Here is a 23,620-nt window from a genome sequence, read left to right as displayed (position 1 = left end):
GAGGGATTTGCAACAGCCTTTCCCAGCTGTTTATAACATGTTTGTAGCATATCAGTGTTCTACAGAATTATTTTTAAAAACGGAGGGGATATAAGCTATCAGTTTTTTCCTAATATACCTACCCTACTACGTATCTCTTAGATTTCGCTAATGAGTGTTGTAGGAGATATTGACGGCACAATAACTTTTACAAAAGACCAGAAAACAATGTTAAGGCATTTGTGGAGAAGAAGGATGGTTTGTGTGTTTTTCCTACACCTCAAGGTAAGCTATTTCGTTGCTCTGATTGGTTAGGTCTATCCAATTGAGTGCAGAGTGACGTGTTGCCTGAACACCATCCATATGGACCACAGAGCGGTAGCACAAAACCAATACGTCTTACAAGGCGAAAAGGCAGAAAGGCTAGATTCAGCGTTAGCTATCAAGGTAATCTGTTTGACCTAGAAAATATGATTAGGCAAATTAGGAAAGAAACTGACCAGGAATTGAATCGTAATGTTAAACCAATGACCTTGCAACCTACTCTTGAACTGAGTTCACCTGAAAGCGTGGAAGTGAATGAATGTGCTGAAACAGATGTTGAACAATGTGCTGGATTACTAAACCAGATTACCCTGACCTCAGAAATACTTGAGTATTGAATGTGAATTAAAGAATGGAAAATGAACCATAACTGCAAACAATGACCTCATAATAAATAATAAAGTGCGATAAATGAAGTGTATCAATACAAGTACTTTAGTAGCCTGACATTGTAAAGTTTAGGGAATTATGTACTTAGAGAATTGTATGTCTCAAAACTGTTTAAATGAATGTACTCCGATTGCATTGTAATGCCATAAGTGTTGGTAACCTGTAAGAATGTAACCGAACTCTCTTGATGACTGTAAAAGTATATGTTGTAAATGTAATGTGTCACATTGTTATAATTGTCATTGAATGTAAACTGTTTGTGTAACCTCTGTAAACTATCTGTAAACCTGAATGTAATGTAGCATCTCCGAAATGTAACCCGGAGAAGTATGATAATGTGTGTCATCTTAAATTGTTGGTTAAGATCAGTGACTTCTAGAATGTATTAGCTATTGTGAGGATATTCCCAGCTATATTCCCAGCTACCATGAGAATATTCCCAGCTACAGTGAGAATTTTCCCAGCTATCGTGGGAACTTCTAGAAGATTCTAAACTGTCGTGGGAAAGTAGGATTGATTTGCCTTAGGAATGTGTGGGGGAGGTCAAGTCTACCTAGTATAAATAGGACTCGAACTAAACGATCGGGGCTGCTGCTTCTTTTTTTCCTTCCTTCAACTCGTTGGGTTTTTGCTTTATGATGTCGCGTGTGGTTGTTAGAATTCGTCCTCCGAAAGTCGTTGAGAAGCAAAGTGTTGGAACTTCGTGCCAGGCTGAAGCCGCGGATCGTAACTCCGCACCACCTGTTGCCGGGATCGCACTGCTACTCCGACAGTGAGAGACTGCAGAACGACTATCAGCGGATTTTTTTCCCTTTTTTGAGGACTTACTCTTTTTTCTTATATTCTCTTTTTCTCTATTTGTGGATTTACTATTTTTATTGTAATCTCTTCTCCATTTGTGGATTTACTATTTTCCTATTTTGTGGATTTACTCTTTTTCCATTTTCTACAACAATGTAACCTGCAAGTGGATATTACGCTGCATTTTGTAACATCACCAAAGTGCTGAAAAGTAAAGAACTCATTTAACCTTGGCATCCAATTCTTCAAGCAGTATTTGTGTCTTTTCTTGTTTTTTCTACGAATTCCAGCAGGAGGGTAAGATAACTTGACTCTTCTGTGGTTATTCATCTGCTCTGTCTAAGACTTGGGTTAGTTGGACTTCAGTAGCCTACTGTTGGACGGTAATAAAATCTCCATCCTTATAAAACCTGAGCAAGAAGTAGCCTATAACCTGTGTCTCTAGATAAATTCTAGGGTCAAACATCTTCGCACGTTAGCCAACTGTTCGAGACCTAGGCGTAGTCGCTCCTTATTTCATAAACATCTCAATAAATCCACCACGGAAGCCTGATCAACTTCCAAGGGGGATATTTAAAATAGGAGTAATAGGTTATCTGCGCCGCAGAGGGAAGACGTTCGACTTCGCTCGACAGTAGGTCCCTGCTATCTTCAATAACCTCAAGGGGGTATCGTGGGTCTTAACTGCCTAGGCCTGGGGTTACGTCTGAGAAACGGCTGACGTTGACTAGGTTCTGGGCGTTACCTGCAGGGGGCAACACAAGAGGCATTTCCCCCTTGTATCGGTTGAAACACGCCCCATAATTACGTCCCAATGGAGCAGTATCAGACTCATATTCTGACTAGAATTGAGTATGGCTACGTCAGGCTAGGCTACACCAGCAAGCTTTTTTTTCTTTTACTGTCTATGCGTGTGAGCAGCGTGTATGCGCTCCGCTTCCGTTGTTGTTGATTAAATGGGAAAGGGATTCGGAGCCAAAGGCAAAAATTTAATCCAGCAACAATTTGTAAGGTATCACCAATATCAAGTTAATGTTACAGATGGACAATGTCACAATGGAGGATGTTGTAGAGCGTGATCTGCAGGCGAGTTGTTGGCTATTTTTAGAAAGTGTGCTGCGGGTGCCTCATAGGTGTCCCGCAGGATACCTGGTGCCCGCGGGCACCGTGTTGGAGACCCCTGGTATAGGAGGAGTATGTTAAAATTGGCCATGTGTCCAAACACACAAAATCCCAATTACCTCAGTTCCTGTTGGGCGTAGCTAATGCAATGTACATACCAAAGTTGTTTGTCTTTGAGAGCCCCACACACCTACCAAATTTAGTCTGTGTAGCTGAAACTATATGTCGACCATGAAGCTCAATGACATAAGGGGGCGCTATGGAGTCTGTGGGCCACACCTGGGGCTACGACTGACGTGTATACCAAATTTCCTGCGTTTTTGACCATGGGAACCAACTCAAAAAAGGCAAAGTCATGTCCTAAAAAAAGTGAAGAAGAAGAAGAAGAAGAATCCTTACAAAAACAATAGGGCTTCGCACCTAGGTGTTCAGGCCCTAATAAAACCAAAGAAGTGTCTGACTGTTCAGCTATCATGACAGGCGTGTGTGTGTGTGACAGAGGTGGACAAAGTACAACATACCTTTATTCCAAATGAAACCAAGATCAACGCACAGCCTGGTTAGGTGCAGGTAGATTGCAGGAACAAATAAGAACGCTCTATTGCACACTGTTGACTTTTACTCAATTTTATTCAGAGCGAACAATGCGTTTCGCATACAGCGTCAGGTTCGCTCAGGTGCGTGAGCCTGCCTGAGCGAACCTGACGCTGTATGCGAAATGCATTGATCGCTCTGAATAAAATCGAGTAAAAGTCAACAGTGTGCGGTAGAGCGTTGTTATTTTTACAAAATACCTTTACTTAAGTGAAATACACCTTGTCAAATATTACTCCAGCACAAGTGAAAGTTTTTAAGTCAAAATTGTACTTTACTTAACTCTTTAATGTATTGTAATGTAATGTTTATTTAGACAATCATAGGGAATACAGTACATCCTTTAGTTGGTCATTAGCACGGTGTTCCAATTCACGTAGCTTACTCAATACCTAATTTGAGTGCATACGTCACACTGATAATTATGACGAGAAGAAGTGCGCTGCAAGTACCCGGATGCTGCACTCATAACAGTCAAAAAGTTGAGTGTGAAGTGCTGGACACTTCTCACCCTCAACCAGGGATGGATTACTGCACGGGCCTACCGGGCCCAGGAGCCCAAGGGGTCAGTAGGCCCTGAAGCCCAAGCCTTTGCATGAAATCATTGCCTCAATATCAACACATCAGGATGTAGGCTATGAATCTGATTGAATTTAGTATTGGCCATCCCCAAAATGCACCAGAAACGACACTATCCTGTTGAAATTCATGCATGCGAGGAAGAACACAGTGCACATAGCGCACTGCATTAAAGTGTACTGTCAAAATATGGAACAGAGTGTACTTGAACAGACCAGTTCCTTACATCAACATTTTACCTATTTTCATAACTTTGCAACCGTTAAAATGGATGTAATAATACACTTTAGACTGTATTCATTCCGTCTACAAATCTAAAACATTTTCCCCGCCAAATGTTTAACAAGATATAGTAGTTTATTTACTTTTTAATGATAGAAAGATCTAGCTATGTGGTGATTAGCAGGTGATTGTCTAATATAATTTGTTTGTGAAGTGACCTTGGGTGTCATGAAAGGCGCTTTAAATAAAATGTATTATTATTATTATTATTATTATTATTATTATTCCAACTTCACCCTAATCATGGATGATGTTCTGATGAACAATCTGATGTCCCGATCATTGCCACAGCCAAGTTCAAACTGAACTATTGAAAAAAATGTGCTTCAATTTGGTCTATCACATTATTGCATTTAAAGAACAATTTCAAATGTGCTTAAAAGTAACAAGCACTTCTCATATTTAAAATGTAGTTGAGTCAAAAGTACAGCATTTGTCTTTCAAATGTAATGAGGAAAAGGAACAAGTTTCCCAAAATATTAATACTCAAGTAAAGTACAGATCATACAAGTAAATTTACTTAGGTAGCCTACTGTCTGGCTCTGGCGTGTGTGTGTGTGTGTGTGTCTGGATGATCATCACATTTACCCCAACAAGTTATAAAGGCTTTGCACAAAAGTTTGATAGTTTGGCTATAAAACAAAAAACAAAAATTGAGTGGGTCCTTAAAGTTGGCCTCTTGAGAAGGCCTAGGCTATACCATAGCAATAATGACAATTGCACAAAAAACTTGAACATAAAGGAGAGTCAACTACACAATGTATAGGCCTAAACAAAAATAGGCCTGGACGGATTATGTTGGCTAGTATTCCATCAGTAATGATAATTCCCCATTGATTCTTTTTCTATGTTCTTTACTACGCGGAAGGAACCAAGTGCAGAAAAGGGGGCTGTCGTGAAACGATACAGAAACGTGTAGGTCTATTATGTTGTTTATCGTGTTTTATGTTTGCAAGTCAGATGGGATATCTTATCGGATGTATGAACAAAATATAGAATGCTTTTTTTGACAGACTACAGTCAAATATTAGTCATTAAGCCTATTGGGTATTGGGTGCATAAAATGGTACTTTCTATGGTGTATGAATTCCCCTCTAGTCTCGCTCTTGCGGCTTGTGCTATGCAGTTTCCTGTTCAGGGTCCCCATCAGGAGAGAAACCATGGCGGCCACTGAGATAGCTCGACAAGCGGTGAGTAAAATAAAAATAAGCATTTCCACGGACATTTGTGTTACATTAATGCGTTAAAAAAAAAAAATCAAAAATAACCTGCATGAAGGCCATGATTTAAAAAAAGTCACCATCCTAGATCCTTCGTCGTTCACGTTAAGTCTATCCACAATATAGGCTATGCTATGCAAATATGTGGTAATTCCTAGGTCGATCGTATTTTGTTTTTTTACGGATAGTAATTGTGGGTTTATTAAGTAGGCTAGGCCTATCCTGGCCCTGGCTATCTTTTTTCTTTCCATTTTATGCACTACCAACCATAGCCTATTCATCGTGTTGCGCGTAGATTTCCTGTTTAAATCACATTTCACTTTTGCCTATTTTATTGGTTAGTTTATCCCAACTGGACATTGAAAACGGTTCGTTTGGTGCTCTGTTACTCACTATATGTGAATATGCCATTTGAACGCGCGCACAATCATCTTGCACGAGTGCCGTGTGTGATTCCGCTACATTGCATTGTTACATGGTTCCGTCCAGTTAGCATGCTGGGCGTTGTCGAATTCGGCTGTTAATAAAAGGTGAAAACTTATGAGTGAATGGTAGCTTAAATTAAGTGGTCAATGTACTAAACTTTAGCAGTGCTGACATGTGTGCCTTGACTTAATACCAATCCTATAATAAAGAAGCTAACGTTCCACGATCCGTTTGTATGGGCGTAACGGACCTATCCAGGCGGCCCTCATAGCTTAGTCTAAATTCAGTGTTCTCAGATGGGTTCTTAATCTACTCAACGTATTTTTTCCTAGTCTTCGTCTGTAATATGCTGTAGTAGCAAGCATGAATGGAAACGGATCTGTTGTTTCATCCTTCATCTCAAGAAGGACTTCAGATTTTGGAATGTAACACATGCCTAGCAGCTGAGATGTGTTTGCCCAGTAAACAAGGTTTTCTGTCTGTGTATACTAGGCCTACTACTAGTTTAATTTAAACACTTAACCGTCCTTGTGACAATGTCCTCCTGGCTGTAGTTGGCTCACAGGAAAGTTTTAGAGGTAGGTTCTTAACTTCCAGGAAATAGAATGGTGGCTGTATGTAAATGGATAAATATAAATTGTGATTTTTCAGTGATAGACCTTTGAATACTTAAACCAGCCTTCAACGTCCCCACCCTTCCTTTACATAGGAGTTGCTTCTTCTTGTCAAGCAGCATTTATCTAATAACTGAATTAACCCATAGTTTGTTTTCTATAGGCTAAACAATGTTTAATTTGTCTATCATGTCCATATATGTCCAATGTGGTTTTAAACGGCAAGCTGCAGACGTTGAAATACAAAGCCAACAGGAAACAGGAAGTCTGCACCTCAGTTCCATATTGTTGTTTCAGGTTGCATGGTATAAGCTACTTTGTTTGCAGTGAAGTACCACATGATATTTGTTCAGTCTGACTTTTTCTTGTTTTAAAGAAGTTTGTAATGTTTTATGTTTCATTAGTTATGCACAATTCAGACATGCATGTGTTTGATGCCATCTCCTGTTCACTTCATGTGGATCAGACATTTGTCACTACAGTGAAGTACCATGCTGTATTATAATTCTTAGGTCCCTGTGCACTAGCCCACTGCCTGTGACCTGAAGACCTGATGTAATGTATGTTTTTCTCACAATGTAGGGAGAAGGTGCCCGTGCTGTTCCTCTCGCCGGCCATGTTGGCTTCGATAGCATGCCAGACCAGCTGGTCAACAAGTCAGTCAGTCATGGCTTCTGCTTCAACATCCTCTGCGTTGGTGAGTATATCATATAGCTCTCCCCCTTTTCCCTGGAGGCAAAATGCTGATCATACACCTGAATGTTTGCCAGGCCATTCATCTTTAAATGCTCCAGCAACTCTTTGACCCACTTATATTAGCTGACTGGTCAAGTCTATTTACTGTAACAAAATGTTATGTCAGTCTCAAACTTCAGTCTGGTCTGAGAAGCCGTTCAGAACAATGTATTGTCTTCTTTTGCATGTGGCTAAACAGATTCTTGTGTTTTGCCTCTGTTTCCTTGCTTTTGCACGTGATAAATTCTATGTTGTCAGTAAATTGACTGATAGTCATGCAGTTTCAAAGAAAGGTATTTGTGTTTCCTGTTTCAATCTGCCTTTTGACAGTGTTGATCTTAAGCATCATGAGATGTAGTTGTGAGATGTTTACTTCTTTGGAAGTTAGAAAGTAAGACTGTGGTCTTTGTCTTTTGTTCTGGCACTACAGATTGCTAAAAAGATCCTCATTAGCCATGATCAGATTTATCTGTAAGTTGCTGGCCTAAAAATGACCCTGTAGACTGTGTAAACATGTTTCCTGTGCAAAAGAAAACAACACATGACTAAAGTTTTGTGTTTAGCCAAGCTTAGACCCACCGTTGAGTTCAGCTTTTGAGGCTTGAATCATTGAACTGTGGTCGTGTTGTGTGTGGAGCCATGATGGTAAACCTCATGCTTGAGGCCTCAAGAAGTTATACCGTTTGTCTCCATTAGGCCTCCTGTTTTGTGTGATTTGTAAGGGGATGTTTATGCAGCCGTCTTATATCAGAACCGCTCCTTTTAGAAGCTTGAAACTCTGCCAAGGGAGATGTTGCAGGCCAGCCAAGTCCAAGCTAGGACAAAAGCGAAGCAGCTACTTGACATTGACCTGAAGTGGATTTGGGTAAACAGGAAGGGACAGACTAACCAAGAGCAGGACCGTCCCATCTTTCGCTCAGCATCAAGTATACTTTTTGCCATGAAAGGCCAATTCAGTGTAAGGGCAGTATACTGCAGGCATGCTCTGCATGTCAAATGCACAAGACTCATCTGAGACAGAGAGACTAATGACTCACTCAGAAGTCTGCAGCCAGTGGTCAGTGTGAGCTTGTCATTGTGCACTGGTTGATCTGTGAATCAATCGGTGGTGTTGCCATTTCCTACTCTGCAATATTACATTAATGGCAGACATTCTGCTGCCTCACCATGGCCATGCTGTGCATTATGATGTCACATGGACTCTTATCTAATCAAGGTGATGGACAGGTTAATTGTGGCTTTGTGTCCATTTTGAAGCTTCAGGTCTTTTGTTTGCATTCAGAGGTTGTCTTGTCCCTCAAAAGTAACTGAGGTAACACATGATCATAGCTAAAGTTATGAAGTTGGGGTGCATAAGGCTTCTCTAAAATGAACATTCTGGTCATAGCGAAGATCTCTCTTTAAGACTGAAGTGCTTGAGTCAGGAGGAGCGAAGGAATTAGCCACTAGATCTGACTGAATGTGCATTTTTTTTAGTGCATTTGTAGAATGTGAAGAAGTTGGCTTATTGTGTCAACAAAAAACATACTCAACAATTGGCTCTCATGCTAAGGGCAGCCAGTGTGCTATTGTTTGGGTGGTATGCTGAGTCTTTGATGTGTCTCATGTGTGCTAGGAGAGACAGGCCTGGGGAAGTCCACCCTCATGGATACCCTGTTCAACACCAAGTTTGAGGGGGAGCCCATGCAGCACAACCAGCCCGGGGTGCAGCTCAAGTCCAACACCTACGAGCTGCAGGAGAGCAACGTGCGCCTCAAGCTGAACGTGGTCAACACCGTCGGCTTTGGAGACCAAATCAACAAGGAGGACAGGTGAAAGAGACTTCTGGATGTTTTGAGTTCTATTATCTTTTTGTAGATGTCTTGGGTGATGTTTCTGTTGTACGCTGTCATTCTGACAGACCAAAAATGACCTAGTTATTGAATTCACTCTAAGACAGCTTTGTACAAAACACAGGAAATTATTTATAGGTGTTGCGGAAAGATTAGGACTAGGACTTAGGACTTTCGGTTTCATTTTCACCATATTGCAATAAACATCTCCTAATATTACTACACCTTACTCCTTTCCCCTTGCTTTGACACTTGATCTATATCCAGAAGGAGATTAGAGAGGAGATCATGTCAAGAGACCAACCTTGACTCAGTGCTTGAGCTTCACCTAGCCTTGGGGCATGACTCTGCCCACTCTGCCATCCATGTTTTAGGTTGCTCCTGTCAGTGTAGAATAACAATGTTATTTCATGGTGATGAATAATAGCTATCCTGGAGCATTCTGACAGCCAAGAAAAAAAGGAAACCTTTTCCTCTTGGCCTTTATGCAGAGATGGGTGGCTCTGTTCCTTCCTACTTTGCCCTGTTTATTTTCGTTTTTTTCTTCAAAGACCATAACTTGATTTCTTCCCCCAAGCTCCTGGAGTTCTGTCTGATTCCCCCCCCCCCAGTGAGTGCCTGTTCTAAACTCTCAGCAGATTCCTTACACTAGCCTATTGTTGCTATGCCAACTAGCCTCTTGGATGAGCTGTCACTATTTCCCCTGCCAAAGACACATCTCCATCTTGCAATCCAATACCTCTATGTGCAACATAGAGATGCCTGCAGTGGAGAAATCCAAACCATAATCATTTTTCCCTTTCAGTGGAGGGAACTGTACCAAGTATGACATTTTTGAATAAATATTTTGACACTTCATAATAATTATTAATTCTCTGGCTAGAGCCCTATAATTAGATGATACCCAATGATCCACTTTAAAAAGTTCTTTGCATCCAGAGCAAATATTCTTTAGTCTAATAGCATGTACCATTTTTGTTTTCCAGTTACAAGCCTATCGTGGAGTTCATTGACACCCAGTTTGAGGCCTACCTCCAGGAGGAGCTCAAAATCAAGCGCACCCTCCACAGCTACCATGACACGCGTATCCATACCTGTCTGTATTTCATCTCTCCCACGGGACACTCGCTCAAATCTCTGGATCTTGTCACCATGAAAAAGCTGGACAGCAAGGTGAGTGCTTAAGTGAGAACATGTCCATACTGTCCTGCTGTGGTGGCCTTTCGAGGGGTGTGTGAACACTTGTAATTTTACACTCAGTTATCCTTGAAATTGGTTTGCTGTGATCGAGTCTAGGTATCTAGATATGCTCCATTCACTTCACTAAAGGGAGAGTTGATTTGGAGCCTCATGAAATGCGTGTAAAGGTCAGAGTGGTGCTGTCGAACTCAAATGCATTTTGTATGGGTCATAAAACCCTTATAGTGGTATCAAGCAGGGCTTTAGTGTGGTGCAGAAACAGGTGCACAGATGAGTGGCTCCACTGTGGTTCCAATGGTTTTGGGCTGCGGTGGTCAGCGGCGGTGGTCAGCCTCCTGGTCCGTCCCAAGGGCCTATGTTTGCAGAGACTCTCTAGAGCTGAACGAAAGGGCCAACCCACCTCTTAGTAGAGCAGCTGTGCTCACTAGCTGCCTGTCCTAATACAATAAAGCCAGAACAAAACATGCTTTAAAAAAGCCCTCCTGTGTACACAGCACACACGTCTCCACAGACACTAACCTCAGGTTGCCCCTCACCACCAGCTGCTTGGCTCTTCAGGGGGCCTAGAGAGTAGTGGGTGGGTGGTGTGGAGAGTAGTGGGTGGGTGTGGTGTGGAGGTGTGGAGAGTAGTGGATGGGTGGTGTGGAGAATAGTGGGTGGTGTGGAAAAGCAGCCTTTGTTTGAAAGGCTTGTGTGGGTTGGAATGTCCACTGTATGCTGGTCTAAAAGCTTCAAGAGGAGAATGTGTGCTAGATGGGATTCCAGTGCTATAGATAGCATCCATACTAGTTATCTCATTTGCAGGCAATTGATGTACAAATAACACTTGGAGGTTATTGCATGTTAGTCGTTGACAGCATTGTCTTGCTCTATAAGATGTGCACTTTTCTTTGCAGTTTAAATATTTGTGATTCTTTATTATTATATAATGCATCCAATTATTCAAGGCACTTGTGAAAGATGGGAAGAATTATTCATGCTAGAGCAACACTGACTCTATCCCTCTCATTGACTGTGTGTAGTGGAAAACAGTGTTTTCCTTGAGTTACAAGCAACCCTCAAGGGGTTTTAAAAGAGACAACGGTTTTCAAGTGATATTTTTGTTAGCTAGATCATTCAGTGAGGCATGAAGAGTGGATCTCAGGGTCTATTTATATCAGGGCTGGGCCAGATGTTCCTTAGCATTCTCGGAGACGCTCCCGTTCAGTTTTAATGGTCTGCCCACAAGAGCAGGAGAGCTGCAGCAGCATACTGAAGTCACATCACACCCTAAATCACCATCAGTCTGCCAGTGTAGAATGTCAGGCAAATGTATAGGCTAGAGATAGTGGATGTATTTGAGTTCAGTGGCTCTGTGTAAACAATTCGTGTTGGACTGTCAGATGTTTTGCTAAAAAAAAAAACATGTTGCATCAAGCTGTTCTGAAAAGAAAACAAATACTTCTGGATTTACAATGATGGAATTCTTCCCAGTATTTTCCAGAAATATATTAGTGCTGCAACTTTTTATCCATTTGTTTTACACTTGGGATCCTAAATTGCCAACAAATGCTGAAAAAACCTTAAACAAATGATTTGCATGGATTGGTCACTCTCTCAAAGAACTGTCATCTGAGAACATGATCCTCTAATGTTACTTGCAAACAAGACATACTTAAATGTACTTACAGAATTTTAAGTCCAAAAGAAATGTCACTGTAACTCAGAAAATAGATCTACCTGAATGTGTGTAGATAGTCTTAGATCATTTTACTGGTTATTATTACACATTTAGACATCTGTATTGGTATTGATGAGTTTCATTTCCCTTCATTCATTAAATCTTTTTGGATCAATGTCTATTGACTGTCATTAACACAAAACTCTCATCTCTAGGTCAACATCATCCCCATCATTGCTAAATCAGATGCCATTTCCAAGAGTGAGCTCACCAAATTTAAGATCAAGATTACAAGTGAGCTGGTCAGCAATGGAGTCCAGATTTACCAATTCCCCACAGATGATGAGACAGTGGCTGAGATCAACTCCACCATGAATGTAAGACTCTCTTATTCATAACTGTATCTATGTATCTAGCATTTCACAGCAAGAAGTATTGTCAGATCTATTCTTCTTGTAATATACTGTAGCATCATATGGTATATTGTAGTATAGTGAAAGTCATTCCGCTCACTGCAGTTATCACTGAGTTTGTAGTCTGTATGGCAGAGTTCACTGGGCAGACTGGGAGAGACCCCATCTGGTGTCTAGTTCCTCTGCTGTGGACCTCATTCAGGAAATGGCACCACAAAGAGAGAGGAATGCAGTGGGAATCATTCTCACTCCAGGAAGTGTTTTGCGTGGGAAAAGCCCTCAACTGGGCCCCACAAACGACTCTGTGTGCAGGCCATGAGCATGAGACACATGAATGGACACACAGCGCTGTGAAACCCATCAGTTCCTCAAGGCCTGACACCTCTCTTCTGCATAGCTAACCTAACACAAGGTCATGAGCCTTGGAAGAAGAGCACAAGTCCCCTCAGACTCAGATAAGAAGTATTCTTAGCCTTCCTGCTTAGCTGCTCTGTTCTCGTGGGCTGTCACTGAGCCTGGCCTTGTGTCTGGGACACACATGACACGCACTTCCTCTCTGATGAAAGATCCCTGTGCCTGTATCTCATTAGCTGCTGGGTGGATGCCATTTTGCAAGCTTCCATGGTGTTAGTGTGAAGATGGTATTAGCATCCTCCTCTATCTCTTGTCAACAGAAACAACTTTTCAAACAAGTTTTAATATAAGGGCTCTTTGTGAGCCAGACCCAGTGTTGGTCTGTAAGTCACTCCTAGATAATGTTTAATGAAAGTGGCTGACAAGGTTATCATGTCTCATGTACTTCCTGATGTCAACATTCCTCTGCCAGATAGTGTGTGTGTGTGTGTGTGTTTGTGTGTGTGTGTTTTTTTCTGAGTCAATGTCTGTTTTCTACAGGGCCATTTACCATTCGCTGTTGTGGGCAGCACTGAGGAAGTGAAGATTGGGAACAAGATGGTGAGAGCGAGGCAGTACCCCTGGGGGACAGTGCAGGGTAAGCAGTGGTCACGTCCTGTAGAGGAAATGAGACGGTTGCCTCCCGCCCTCTCCGACCATGACCCGTGGCTCCATGGCCTCACACAAAATATGTGAGGCTGGTTCCACTCCCAAAGACGAGATATTGCTGTAACATCTTTTAAACAACTTCTCTTTTTTTCATTCCCCCTCCACGCCCACTTGTGTCAAAAGCTCCGCCAGTGACAGAGCTGTTCCATTGAGTGCTACATAAATAGACCAAGCACACATGCTACATGTGAACACATTGATTTGAAAGATTTATCCAGTCTGTGAACATGGAAACACTGTTGGGTAGATGCCCCCGCTCATATGGCAGATGGCTAATACCCATGCCCCTGATGGAGGCGGACTGGAGCGGAGTCCAGCCAGAACAGGGCCAGATGTGGGCCAGAGCTGCTCCAGGGTGCGCTTGCAGTTTACATTCCAAGAATAGAAACAGTTGCCTGAGTCATTGCTCGCAAAGATGCTCTGCCCTCATTTCCCTTATTCTGTCTGTCACAGCTCTCTCTCTCTCTCTCTCGCTCTCTCTCTCTCTCTCTCTCTCTCTCTCTCTCTCTCTCTCTCTCTCTCTCTCCTTCTCCTTTACTCTCTCTCCCTCTCTCACTCCCTCACTTCAGTCACCCCTTCCTCACTCAGTGCATGCACTGCACTGGGGGGTGGGTGTCCTGAGACCAGGGCAGTTGTAGCTCCATGGAGCATAAATACAATAGTGTTAGCCTGGGGCCGTCTCTGACATTGTGCAGTGGCTCCTTTTCAGTGACCACATGGCGCCATGGGGCTGTGCACGTGGGCGAACACAGAGTCACATACTGGGCAAAGTAATCGACCTCCTAAGAGTACATGAATGGAGCTTATCTGCATTATTGAGTTCTAGTGTATGTTTATGTTTGTGTATGCATTTGTGTGTGAGAGAGTATACTGTAGATATTGGGGCTAGAAAAGGTATTGCTATGAAGGTACAAACCATTCATTCAACACATGCATTAGTTACCCTCAAATCAGTTAACAGTTAACTTATTTAGCTGTGGAAACATATTTATGCTTGTAGCTCTTGGGTAGGCTAATACATTTTTAGCATGTATGCATTTTGGCATAAATACATATCTATGGCATATCCATCCCAATGATCGCAAACTATCTGATGGATTGCCTGAACTTATAGTTATGACTATGGACTCTGTGCACTAGCTTACTTTAAGTCGGCAAACCAGTTCCGGGTTTGTTGACATGGCTGTCAACAAGAACTTGAAGATGAGTGCTTTAGTTGTACCAATAAGGTAAGAAATACAATGTACGCAAGTCTTGATGTCCGTGGGCGGCTCTAAGGAGCTCTGCTGTGTGCCTCTCGGCTTCAAGTCGTTCTAAAATCGATTTTAGCTTCCACCTTTTTCCTAAAAACGCCAGTCTACGTGCTGTGGCTGCACAAAATAAGAAGGGAAGGATTTTTCGGTGAGCACACATTTTGGTACAACTGAAGCACTCCTCTTCAGATACTTGTTGACAGCGATATCAACCAACAGGAAACTGGTTTGCCGACTTCAAGTAAGCTAGTGCACAGAGCCCTTAACTTATTGTTTGTGCAAAGCTGCGTGTTAAATGGCTGTGTGGTCCTGTTGCTGTTGGCAGTGGAGAACGAGAATCACTGTGATTTCGTGAAGCTGCGGGAGATGCTGATCCGGGTGAACATGGAGGACCTGCGGGAGCAGACGCACACGCGCCACTACGAGCTCTACCGCCGCTGCAAGCTGGAGGAGATGGGCTTCAAAGACACGGACCCTGATAGCAAGCCCTTCAGGTGAGGGTCAGCGTAATGTGTAAAACTGCGCTCTGCGGGCCCTACCTTTTTAGATAGATAGATAGATGGATAGTTTATATACTAGATAGATACTACTTTTATACTTAAAGTAGTAGTTTACTGCTGTATCTCAGATCTGCTCAGCAAGTTTCATGTTACTGTGAAGAATGTTTTTTGAAGTTGTATACGCTGCGATATGGTGTGACTATGGCATGTGAAGTCTCCTTGTGTTGACTGTGCAGTCTGCAGGAGACGTATGAGGCCAAGAGGAACGAGTTTATGGGGGAGCTTCAGAAGAAGGAGGAGGAGATGCGGCAGATGTTTGTGCAGCGAGTGAAGGAGAAAGAGGCCGAGCTGAAGGAGGCAGAGAAGGAGGTCAGTATGGATGTCTCTAGGGCTTGCGGTGGCTGTTTCAGGTTTCAGCCAGAACTTTGAGCTAAATTCTGTCTGTTTCTGCTGAGGCAGTAGTGTGTGTAGCATTGTGAATGAGTCAGCCAATAATGAATAACTAAGGCCTATGGCCTTAACCCATTATGAATAAAGAATGTTAAGTTATGTATTGCAATGTTGCATGTTAAACTGAAAGCATAATATATATTAAGCTGAATGAGCAACATGACCGGACTAAGTCTTTACTTGTAGAATAAGAATTAAAAACTGAAATGTGGTTTCAATGTTATTTATTCCTGTATGCAATGGATGAAAATAACTCTATCAACCTCTCTGTGCAGCTGCATGAGAAGTTTGATCGTCTGAAGAAGCTGCACCAGGATGAGAAGAAGAAGCTGGAGGACAAGAAGAAGTCCCTGGACGATGAGCTCAACACCTTCAAGCAGAAGAAGACCGCTGCTGAGCTCCTGCAGTCCCAGGCTCAGCAGGCAGGGGGCTCCACCACACTCAAGAGGGACAAAGAGAGGAAAAAGTAAGTCAAAGTGCTCCGTCCTCTCTCTTGTCTCGTCACTGTTACACTGTCTAAATGTGGGGCTCACCACATATTCACACAGCTAGATCACATCCACTTTGACTAAGTTGGAGCAGGTCTCCTCAGTAGCCACATCTAATGGCACAGTTCAAACAGTTGAGTCTCGGTAAAAGAACATAGGTATTTTTTTTTTTTTTTATAGAGATTCATTGCATACAATGTGGCACCATAACCAATATAAGAGAATTGCATTTATGGATGATACTACAATTGAAGCTTTTAAACCATTGATACTATACTAAATGCTATACTAAAGCTTCTAAACCATTCACTGACACTATATTTAAGACAATTAATTATGCCTTCTTTCACCTCCATATTGGTTTGGTTCCACTAACCATGTAAAACACGGTGGCATTGTTAATGGGTGATGACCAGGAGGACTAGTTGATACTAAACAAAGCCAAGATGAAAGATGGCTTCCCTTCAGCATACTCATCATAAATCTGATTTTAAGCTCTGAAAGTACTACTTGGTAACATTAGCACTAGTTTATGGTAGACGACAATGACACGAAACATTAACAACGTATTTTATGGAGAAGAGAGGGTTATATTCAACATTGTCTGAAAACACACCTGGGTATTCATTTCTCAACTGGTAGATTAGTATGTAGATCTTTCAGATAATAAATAGCATTTCCCTGAATGATTTAAATGCAGACCGATGTCTTGCTTTGTGCATTGTGCACAAACTCTCATTTGCTGATTGTTTTGAAGGTAACCACTTTCTAATCATGTTGGTAATCACTGCTGATTGTTTATTCAAGCTGATTTGACTCCAACACCTGACCAAGGAAGACACTTGCACTGAGAAGGTTCATTTTTGTTTTTCATATAATTGATTTTATTCTCCTTCTTTCACGGTTCTTTCATTCCCTGCTGTTTCTCCTCTCCCAGCTTCCCCCAGTTGTCCAGGCGGCCATATTGTAGCTCCCCCACTGTGCACCACCCACCCACCCACTCTCTCTATGTGATGTCTGTAGGTTACTGATCAAACACTAGATCATGCTCTTAGCATAGAGGGGGATCTTCCCTTTCTCTTTTCTGGAACACCAAGGATATTTGAAAGTACATTTGATTGTCTTTTTTTACAGTTACTACAAGACAAGAGCATCGTCCCATGTGACTTGTAGTGTTTGAGATGTAACATACATATATGTGAACAGAGTATACATGTATGTGTATAACATCTATGTATGTATGTATGTATGTATGTATGTATGTATGTATGTATGTGTGTGTCACCTGTCTTGCCCATGCTGTTTTCCAGTTAATTCTTCACCTGCTCCCTGCATGCTGCATGGCAACCCGTAACTGGTAAGGCTGCTGTAGTTATCCAGTTACAAAAGCATCAGTCACAGATTCCTCTGGACATTGTGCCACATGTCCAAGTGCTTATCTGGTTGATACGTATGTGCTTGGCCACATTGGTGGCATTTATGGAAAGTGTTTTGAAAAGAGAAATTAATCTGAATGTTATACCAGTGACCCAACCCGTACAGTACAATGCCAGATATCTGCCAGGGGAATGTTTTTTATGTAGAGAATGCATGCCATCCATTTATGCCATAGTTGGGCAGGGTGGATTGAGATTGGGCTGCGCCTGTGCCAAGGAGTGAGTGTATAGTGACAGTTTATCACTGGGCGACCCCTCACCATTCCATCTGTGCCCTCTAGTCCACAACAGTGTACAGCTGTGTGCCCTGGGCCTGTCCTCCCATGACTGCACACAAAAGGCCATTCAGTGGGGCCGCTCCCACATTAGGATCACAGTGGTGCGTTGCCCCCCCCAGCAGAAAATGCTGCTGTTCATGGCGGAGCAGACCCCTGCCAACCCCCTTCCCAGTCTACGCATAAAGGCAAACAAAATGCGCTGGGGTTAAGCTATCCTCATTGATCTGGGCAGAGCAGGCCTGGGGGGTCTTGACATCTGCTTCACAATCTGGTCTCCAGCCACGGCCTTGTGCTGCACATCAGCCTCGTCAGAAGAGACGCACTGTGCCTGTGGCTGTGGCTCTGATGGGGGGGTAGTTGTTTGGCTGGAAGTGAGCAAGTGCAGAGAGAGCTGGGCTGCTGAAATAAAGCAGAGAGGGCAGTTAGCCTGTCAGTCAGAAAAGCCATCTAGTGACACAAGTAGTAACATGAGTTACTAAAGGATGACATTGTGGTGGAATGTTTGTGTGGGAGCACCTTTGAAACCTTTTTCTTGTTCACATCTCTTAATGCAAAACCACTTGGTGATTTGAATGCATGATGCCACTTACTAACATGACATACTCTTTTGATCTCTGTAACCTTTATGTATGTACATGTTGCTGTTTTCCAAAGGGAACAATAATCCTCCTTCTCTCTTTGCAGTTCAGGATTCCTGTAGAAAGTGCTCCTTCAGCCCGCTGTGAAAGAGTTTACACCCCATATCTCCTGAGCCATGCTGTCCTTTGCCTTCTCCCCCATTCCCCCACCCCCCGACCCCTTCTTCCCCCCTGCTCTGAGGCTGGATCCCCATAGATGTGAATGGAATCCTTAACTCAAATGCATTTCTTTTATACTGTACAGTTGTCTCTCAAGAGCCAGCCAGCCCCATCCCACTCCCCAGAGAAGCTAGCATTTTTAACTGTGTGTTTGTTTTTGTTCTGACGAAAGGCCTGTAGAGCTGCATGATTGAGTGTGTTCTAACCGTAACGTGCACCTGTGACCCCAGTTAACAGGCAGGAGTTTATAAGGCAGGCTAAATGAGGACAAACATCAGCTGTGGGACCGACTGTACCCCTTGTAGGCTGTGCTGTTAAGGCTGGGTGTGGCAGCATATCTCCCCAGCCACGCCATTCTTACACTGCCATGTTTGGGAAGATTCTTTTAAAAATCAGAAAATGCTGCTGTGTGATTTCCCAATGTTCATAGGACCATTTGGAAGAAAATGGTAACGGGTGGCATGCTGATGTTTGTGCCCATTTTAGACTGGCGCATGTGCAGTTGTTAAGGGCCTCAGTCAGTTTCTGTCATACCTCATTGTCATTTTTTACTTGCTAAAAGCACACTTATGTTAGCTTCATGAGCTTCCACGTTGGGACATTTGAGCCAAATTTGATCAACTTTTTATATGTTTTCATTGCATTTTTTAAACTAGTTGTGATTTATGTTAAGTCCACTTGGCAGTGTGGTCCTCTCTTTTCAGAACAAAAATGAAGTGACTATTAAACAGGAGCCAGTATTGCACTTATATCAGTGTACACTCCTAAAAAGCGTTTAAATCTCTTTAAAAATAAAAGGTTATATTTACCAAACATGTAAATTGTTGTAAAAGTTATTGTGTATCATGTCTTAACACATATTATCACTCCCAACCTATTCAAGTGACCTTTCAGTCATTTTATGCTTTCTGAGAGCTTCCATGTATGTTCCATACCATGGGTGAGCTCCTAAAGCACAGTATCTTGTCTCATTGCTTGTTTTCAAGTTAACATGTGAACACCTGTGAGTTTGAGTAGCTCACAATGGGCATGTTTTTCAACATGTGGTAGATCTGTCAATCTGATTCCTCTCAAACATACAATATACAGTGCTGTTATGAACGTTGTTATTCTCTGTTTACTAGGTTAATGCTGTATATTGTATATGACTTGCTTTGACCCTTTTCACAATAATGTAGCCTATGTAGTCGGTATAACTAAATGGTTGGGTAAGGTCTAATTGGTCAGTTAATGAGGCAATGCACAGAAATGTGTAGAACTCCACATGTAAGTTACAAACGCACATTTTTGTGAAAATTGTGAACCTGGTATCTGGTGTGGTGGGAACATTTCCTCTGTTTATTTGCTGAGCGAAGTCACTCAGCAGCTCCACCGAGGGGCCGCCTCCTACCTAGTGCGCTCAGTGTGGGATTTGCCATCTCACTCCACCACAGAGCCACTGGGGCAGCACTAGTGTGTCATACTGTGTCCTCTGCCTGTCTCATTGCTTACTGCTATGTGTGTATTTACTTTCCTTTGCAGTAATCCCTGGCTCTGCACAGAGTAGGTCCTCCATCCCCAAGCTTTGCTATGGGACCAGACCTTGGCTTTTGTTGGTCAGCTCTACCGTTAGGCCGAGGGGGAGCAGAGTGGACACCATCCCTCTGGGTTTCCACGGGTTTCTTTCCTTTTAGCCAGCAGGGCTGGGGTGTTTTTGGTCTGGATTTTTACTGGGTCTTTCACTGCAGCGCTTACTAACAGCATATATATGTGTGTGCTCTAGGCAAAGCTTATGTGTTCTGTGTCCTGTTTTGCTATGCTGTGACTAACATGCATTGTGCGTTTGTATGGCTTGTGTAATTCCAGAAACAAACTGATATGCTTATAATGCTTTTTTACAGCAACCAGCTTAGTATTTACTATTTTTTTGTGTATCAAGGAAAACCAATGCTCAGTGCACATAAGATGACATGTCCTTTTTTTTTTTTTAAAAGGATTAAGCTATTTATTTTCTTTCTATCTGAAATAGGCTGCATCGCCACACACATCTGACACAATATCTACACTGCGTTGTAATTCAGCTGATGATGTAGCATGTTAATCAGTCCACTGCTGCTTCACAACACCGTGCTTTACAGAGAACCTCACTGGCTTGTTACACACAAACATCCGGGATCCACTGAATTCCTGTATGCTCCTATAGTCCTGTGCTGTTGCTCTTTCTGGCAGCTTTTTTGCATTTCTATTAACACGTTTGTGTATATTTCTCTCTCCTCCTCTTCTCTCTAGCTTCTTCTAATCTGTCTTGGCCACCTGTCTGAAGAGGGGACTGCAGCTTCTACAAGAACTAAGCATCCGTTTCCCCTTCTAGTCTTTCTCACTCCATCGGCCATTTTTTTATAATAAACTCCCTTACTGTCTGCTCTGCTGAACATGGCCTTATGTGGGCTTTACATGGTATTTTTTGACAAGCAAAGTTCAGCTGCCTAATTAGGACACGCCACACTGTCTGTCTTATGATGTTGCAAGGAAGGATCCGAGTCCTTGGTAGAGACTCTCTCATCCACGTTTGAAATGTACAAACCCTGGAGAGACAATATATGGGACGGTACATTTTCACACATAAAGCCTTTTGAGTTGTTTTGTACTTTACACCTGATGGCTATTAGAAACATCATGCTCATACAGGATTCATATTTTTTTGGAAATCAAAATTCTAAAATCCATGACAGGATCATCTGTTTATTATAGGCATTAAGCGCTGAGTAGGTATTCCTTTTTAATTGTCTAATAATTTGTGTTTTAAGTTCATCCTGAAAAATGCTAATTTAATCTGAACATCCGGTTCCTGGGTGTTAACCCTATCCTTACAACTGTGAACGTTATGGCTTTGAGATTACAAAAGCCAAAGAAGACATGCTTCTGTGTTGCCGTGTTAAAAGCGGAATACTGCATGTCATCTTAAATGAAATGCCAATGAAAATGACCCATATAACTGTAAGTACTCTGAACAAGGTTGTTATGATAATCACTGACAGCTATGAAAAGAAAAGTAATTGTTAGGATTACAAACAGAACCTTATGATAATTACATAAAATACCATGTAGGACACATTTGACGCCTTTCACAATTGTTGCTTTGTGGCATACAAATGTTGCATGCATTTTAAACACTTTTATTGAATATAAAAGTATTTTTTCAGTCTCTTTTCGCCCTATTAAGTATTTAGTTTGTCATCCAAAATTCCCTCTTAATATTTTTGTCTATTTATTCTGGTTGTAATGTGCATATACATTTTCTCCACAGATGTCGGCACCCATTTTGCTAATGTTTCAATTAGACAGATAGTTGGATTAGGGTGGGGGATGGGGTGTAAAAGCCGAATGCAAGAAACAGATATTCATGCATTTATATATAATTTATAAGGATCTATTTTGTGTATTGAAGTGGAGACATGTTATTATGGTAAATGAGTATTGGGAAGTGAGTTTCTGTGTAAACATTATGGTATCAAGAATGACCATACATTTTTCCAACGTCCGTCATATTTGCCCTACCCTGCCAAGAGCAAGACATACCACAAAAATACCACAGACTTGTGTAATATTTAACTGTAGTTGGACTCCATTGGTGTACATTTTCAATAAAATTATAATAAAATAAAGGTGTTTTTATTTTAAGATTGTGCACAATGATTCAACATATATTGTTGATAGTTATAGTCATAATGATAAGATTTCATATTCATAGGTATCTAGATAGCTGTGAAGTGAACTGAGGAGCTGAGGTGAAGGTAATTGTTTGGATAGTTGTGAAATATATACCAATTTAAAGATATTTAATAATAAAAAACACCCAAGGCAGGCTTTTTCTATATATCTAGGACTGATTCAAATTATTGTACATGCAACAAGCTTAAAGGGTTGATTTCATATTGCATTTCATAAGGCACAACATGATACGTCATAAACTGTTGAAGAAATCAGATATCCTCTTCAGCTCCTCTTATACGCTCCAAAGAACAATACCCCTTCAGCGTCAGGTCTTGATATGAATGAGATTGCCTCTAGGTCACAGTTAAAGAGTTAAATGAACTAAAATGTCATTCTACTCACTGGGGACTGGCACGCCTATACTAACTCTGCAGACACTAAAGAGCTGCAGCTATGTTCTCAATGATATAGGCCTACTGTTTACTGACGTAAACATTTGAGCATGTATCAGTTCAATGAATAAACATCAAACTTGCATATCAAAATTGTCTGGTTGCAGAAACCAAAATGGCAGATTACTATTTTGGTATGGGAACCCAGAGTAAAGGCTTATGTCAAATAGATAATCTCCAAGATTCATTTTGTGTTGAAAGCAGTTCAGATGAGGCTTGAGCAATAACTAATGTGTTGCCATAGCATAGATTTGTCTTTTTTCCCTGTGTTCTCTTGCCATCAGGGTTTGTGGTGTAGCCTACAATTAAGTTATGTTCCATATCAGTGCCTATAGCAGACCAGGGTCTGGGTCTACAGAGGGCCTGTCTTTACTCCCCTGGAGGACAAATCCACAGTCAGTATAAACTTAAAACCCTAACCTTTGTCCTATACTTTAAAGTCTGTAGGCTATGTCAACCATGGAGGTATTATGATGTCAACCCTTGGTTTGTACTCCTAAAGGGATTATTTCTCCCCCATCCTTACCTATATCAGTATAAACTTAATGAAGATGCTAAATGTAGCCTCCTGGGGGGCTGACAGGCAGAGAAAACAAGTAGCTCACTCCACATATTCATTGACTTTCAAGGTTTAAAATCCCTTTCATTTATATTAGTTAGCTATGTCTAGATTTACTCACATTTTGCTTGTGAGGCCTTTGACATGACCCTCCTCACCAAAAGGCTGTATGGTCTATAGTCGGACCACAGAGGGGCAAGAAAAGGCCCATTTTCTCTCTTTCACACACACACACAAAAGTAACAACAGCAGATTTCACTAGATGATATGAAAGTTCATGTTGTATGATATGCTTGAATCTGTATTTGAAGTATTTCGAGAAAAAGTTGGACGTGGATCATGACATGTAAGGCTAACTAGCTGTCTTGTGAAAGAAAAAAGCCAAACCATGAAATACTAGGCCCATATTCTTGGGGTAGGGTAAGATGACCTTTTTTGGCCACTACAGGGCGCTAGCGCGCACAGGAAACAGTGGTACAAC

The 23,620-nt window shown here is 41.8% G+C and overlaps 1 protein-coding gene across 7 annotated transcripts; it reads left to right on the top strand.

Annotated features, from left to right (window-relative positions):
- Positions 1-5,152: 5,152 nt before the first annotated feature.
- septin6 (septin 6) lies at positions 5,153-20,846 on the top strand. 7 transcript variants are annotated; one of them, XR_012988362.1, is made up of 12 exons: positions 5,153-5,261; positions 6,914-7,028; positions 8,682-8,877; positions 9,885-10,071; positions 11,974-12,135; positions 13,066-13,162; positions 14,812-14,980; positions 15,223-15,355; positions 15,712-15,902; positions 16,732-16,779; positions 17,235-17,281; positions 18,323-19,256. XR_012988362.1 is itself a non-coding variant. In XM_076292537.1 (11 exons), exons 1-10 carry the CDS (start codon positions 5,154-5,156, stop codon positions 17,236-17,238), a joined length of 1,362 nt encoding a protein of 453 aa, XP_076148652.1. In that variant the 5' UTR covers position 5,153; the 3' UTR covers positions 17,239-17,281; positions 18,323-19,256. The 7 variants fall into 7 exon arrangements, 5 of the variants coding, with proteins under 5 accessions (XP_076148652.1, XP_076148653.1, XP_076148651.1 ...); XR_012988361.1 differs by lacking the exons at positions 16,732-16,779; positions 17,235-17,281; positions 18,323-19,256 and adding exons at positions 19,957-20,131; positions 20,704-20,846; XM_076292537.1 differs by lacking the exon at positions 16,732-16,779.
- The last annotated feature ends 2,774 nt before the right edge of the window (positions 20,847-23,620 follow it).

This window comes from Alosa pseudoharengus, unplaced genomic scaffold (genome assembly GCF_046254945.1).
Source record: "Alosa pseudoharengus isolate Yale_2024_CS ecotype anadromous, Long Island Sound unplaced genomic scaffold, YU_APseudo_1.1 YU_APseudo_1.1_scf_19, whole genome shotgun sequence".
NCBI classification, from domain to species: Eukaryota; Metazoa; Chordata; class Actinopteri; order Clupeiformes; family Clupeidae; genus Alosa; species Alosa pseudoharengus.
The sequence above is the reverse complement of the archived record's forward strand: the minus strand, read 5'-3'. Positions and strand labels throughout refer to the sequence as shown.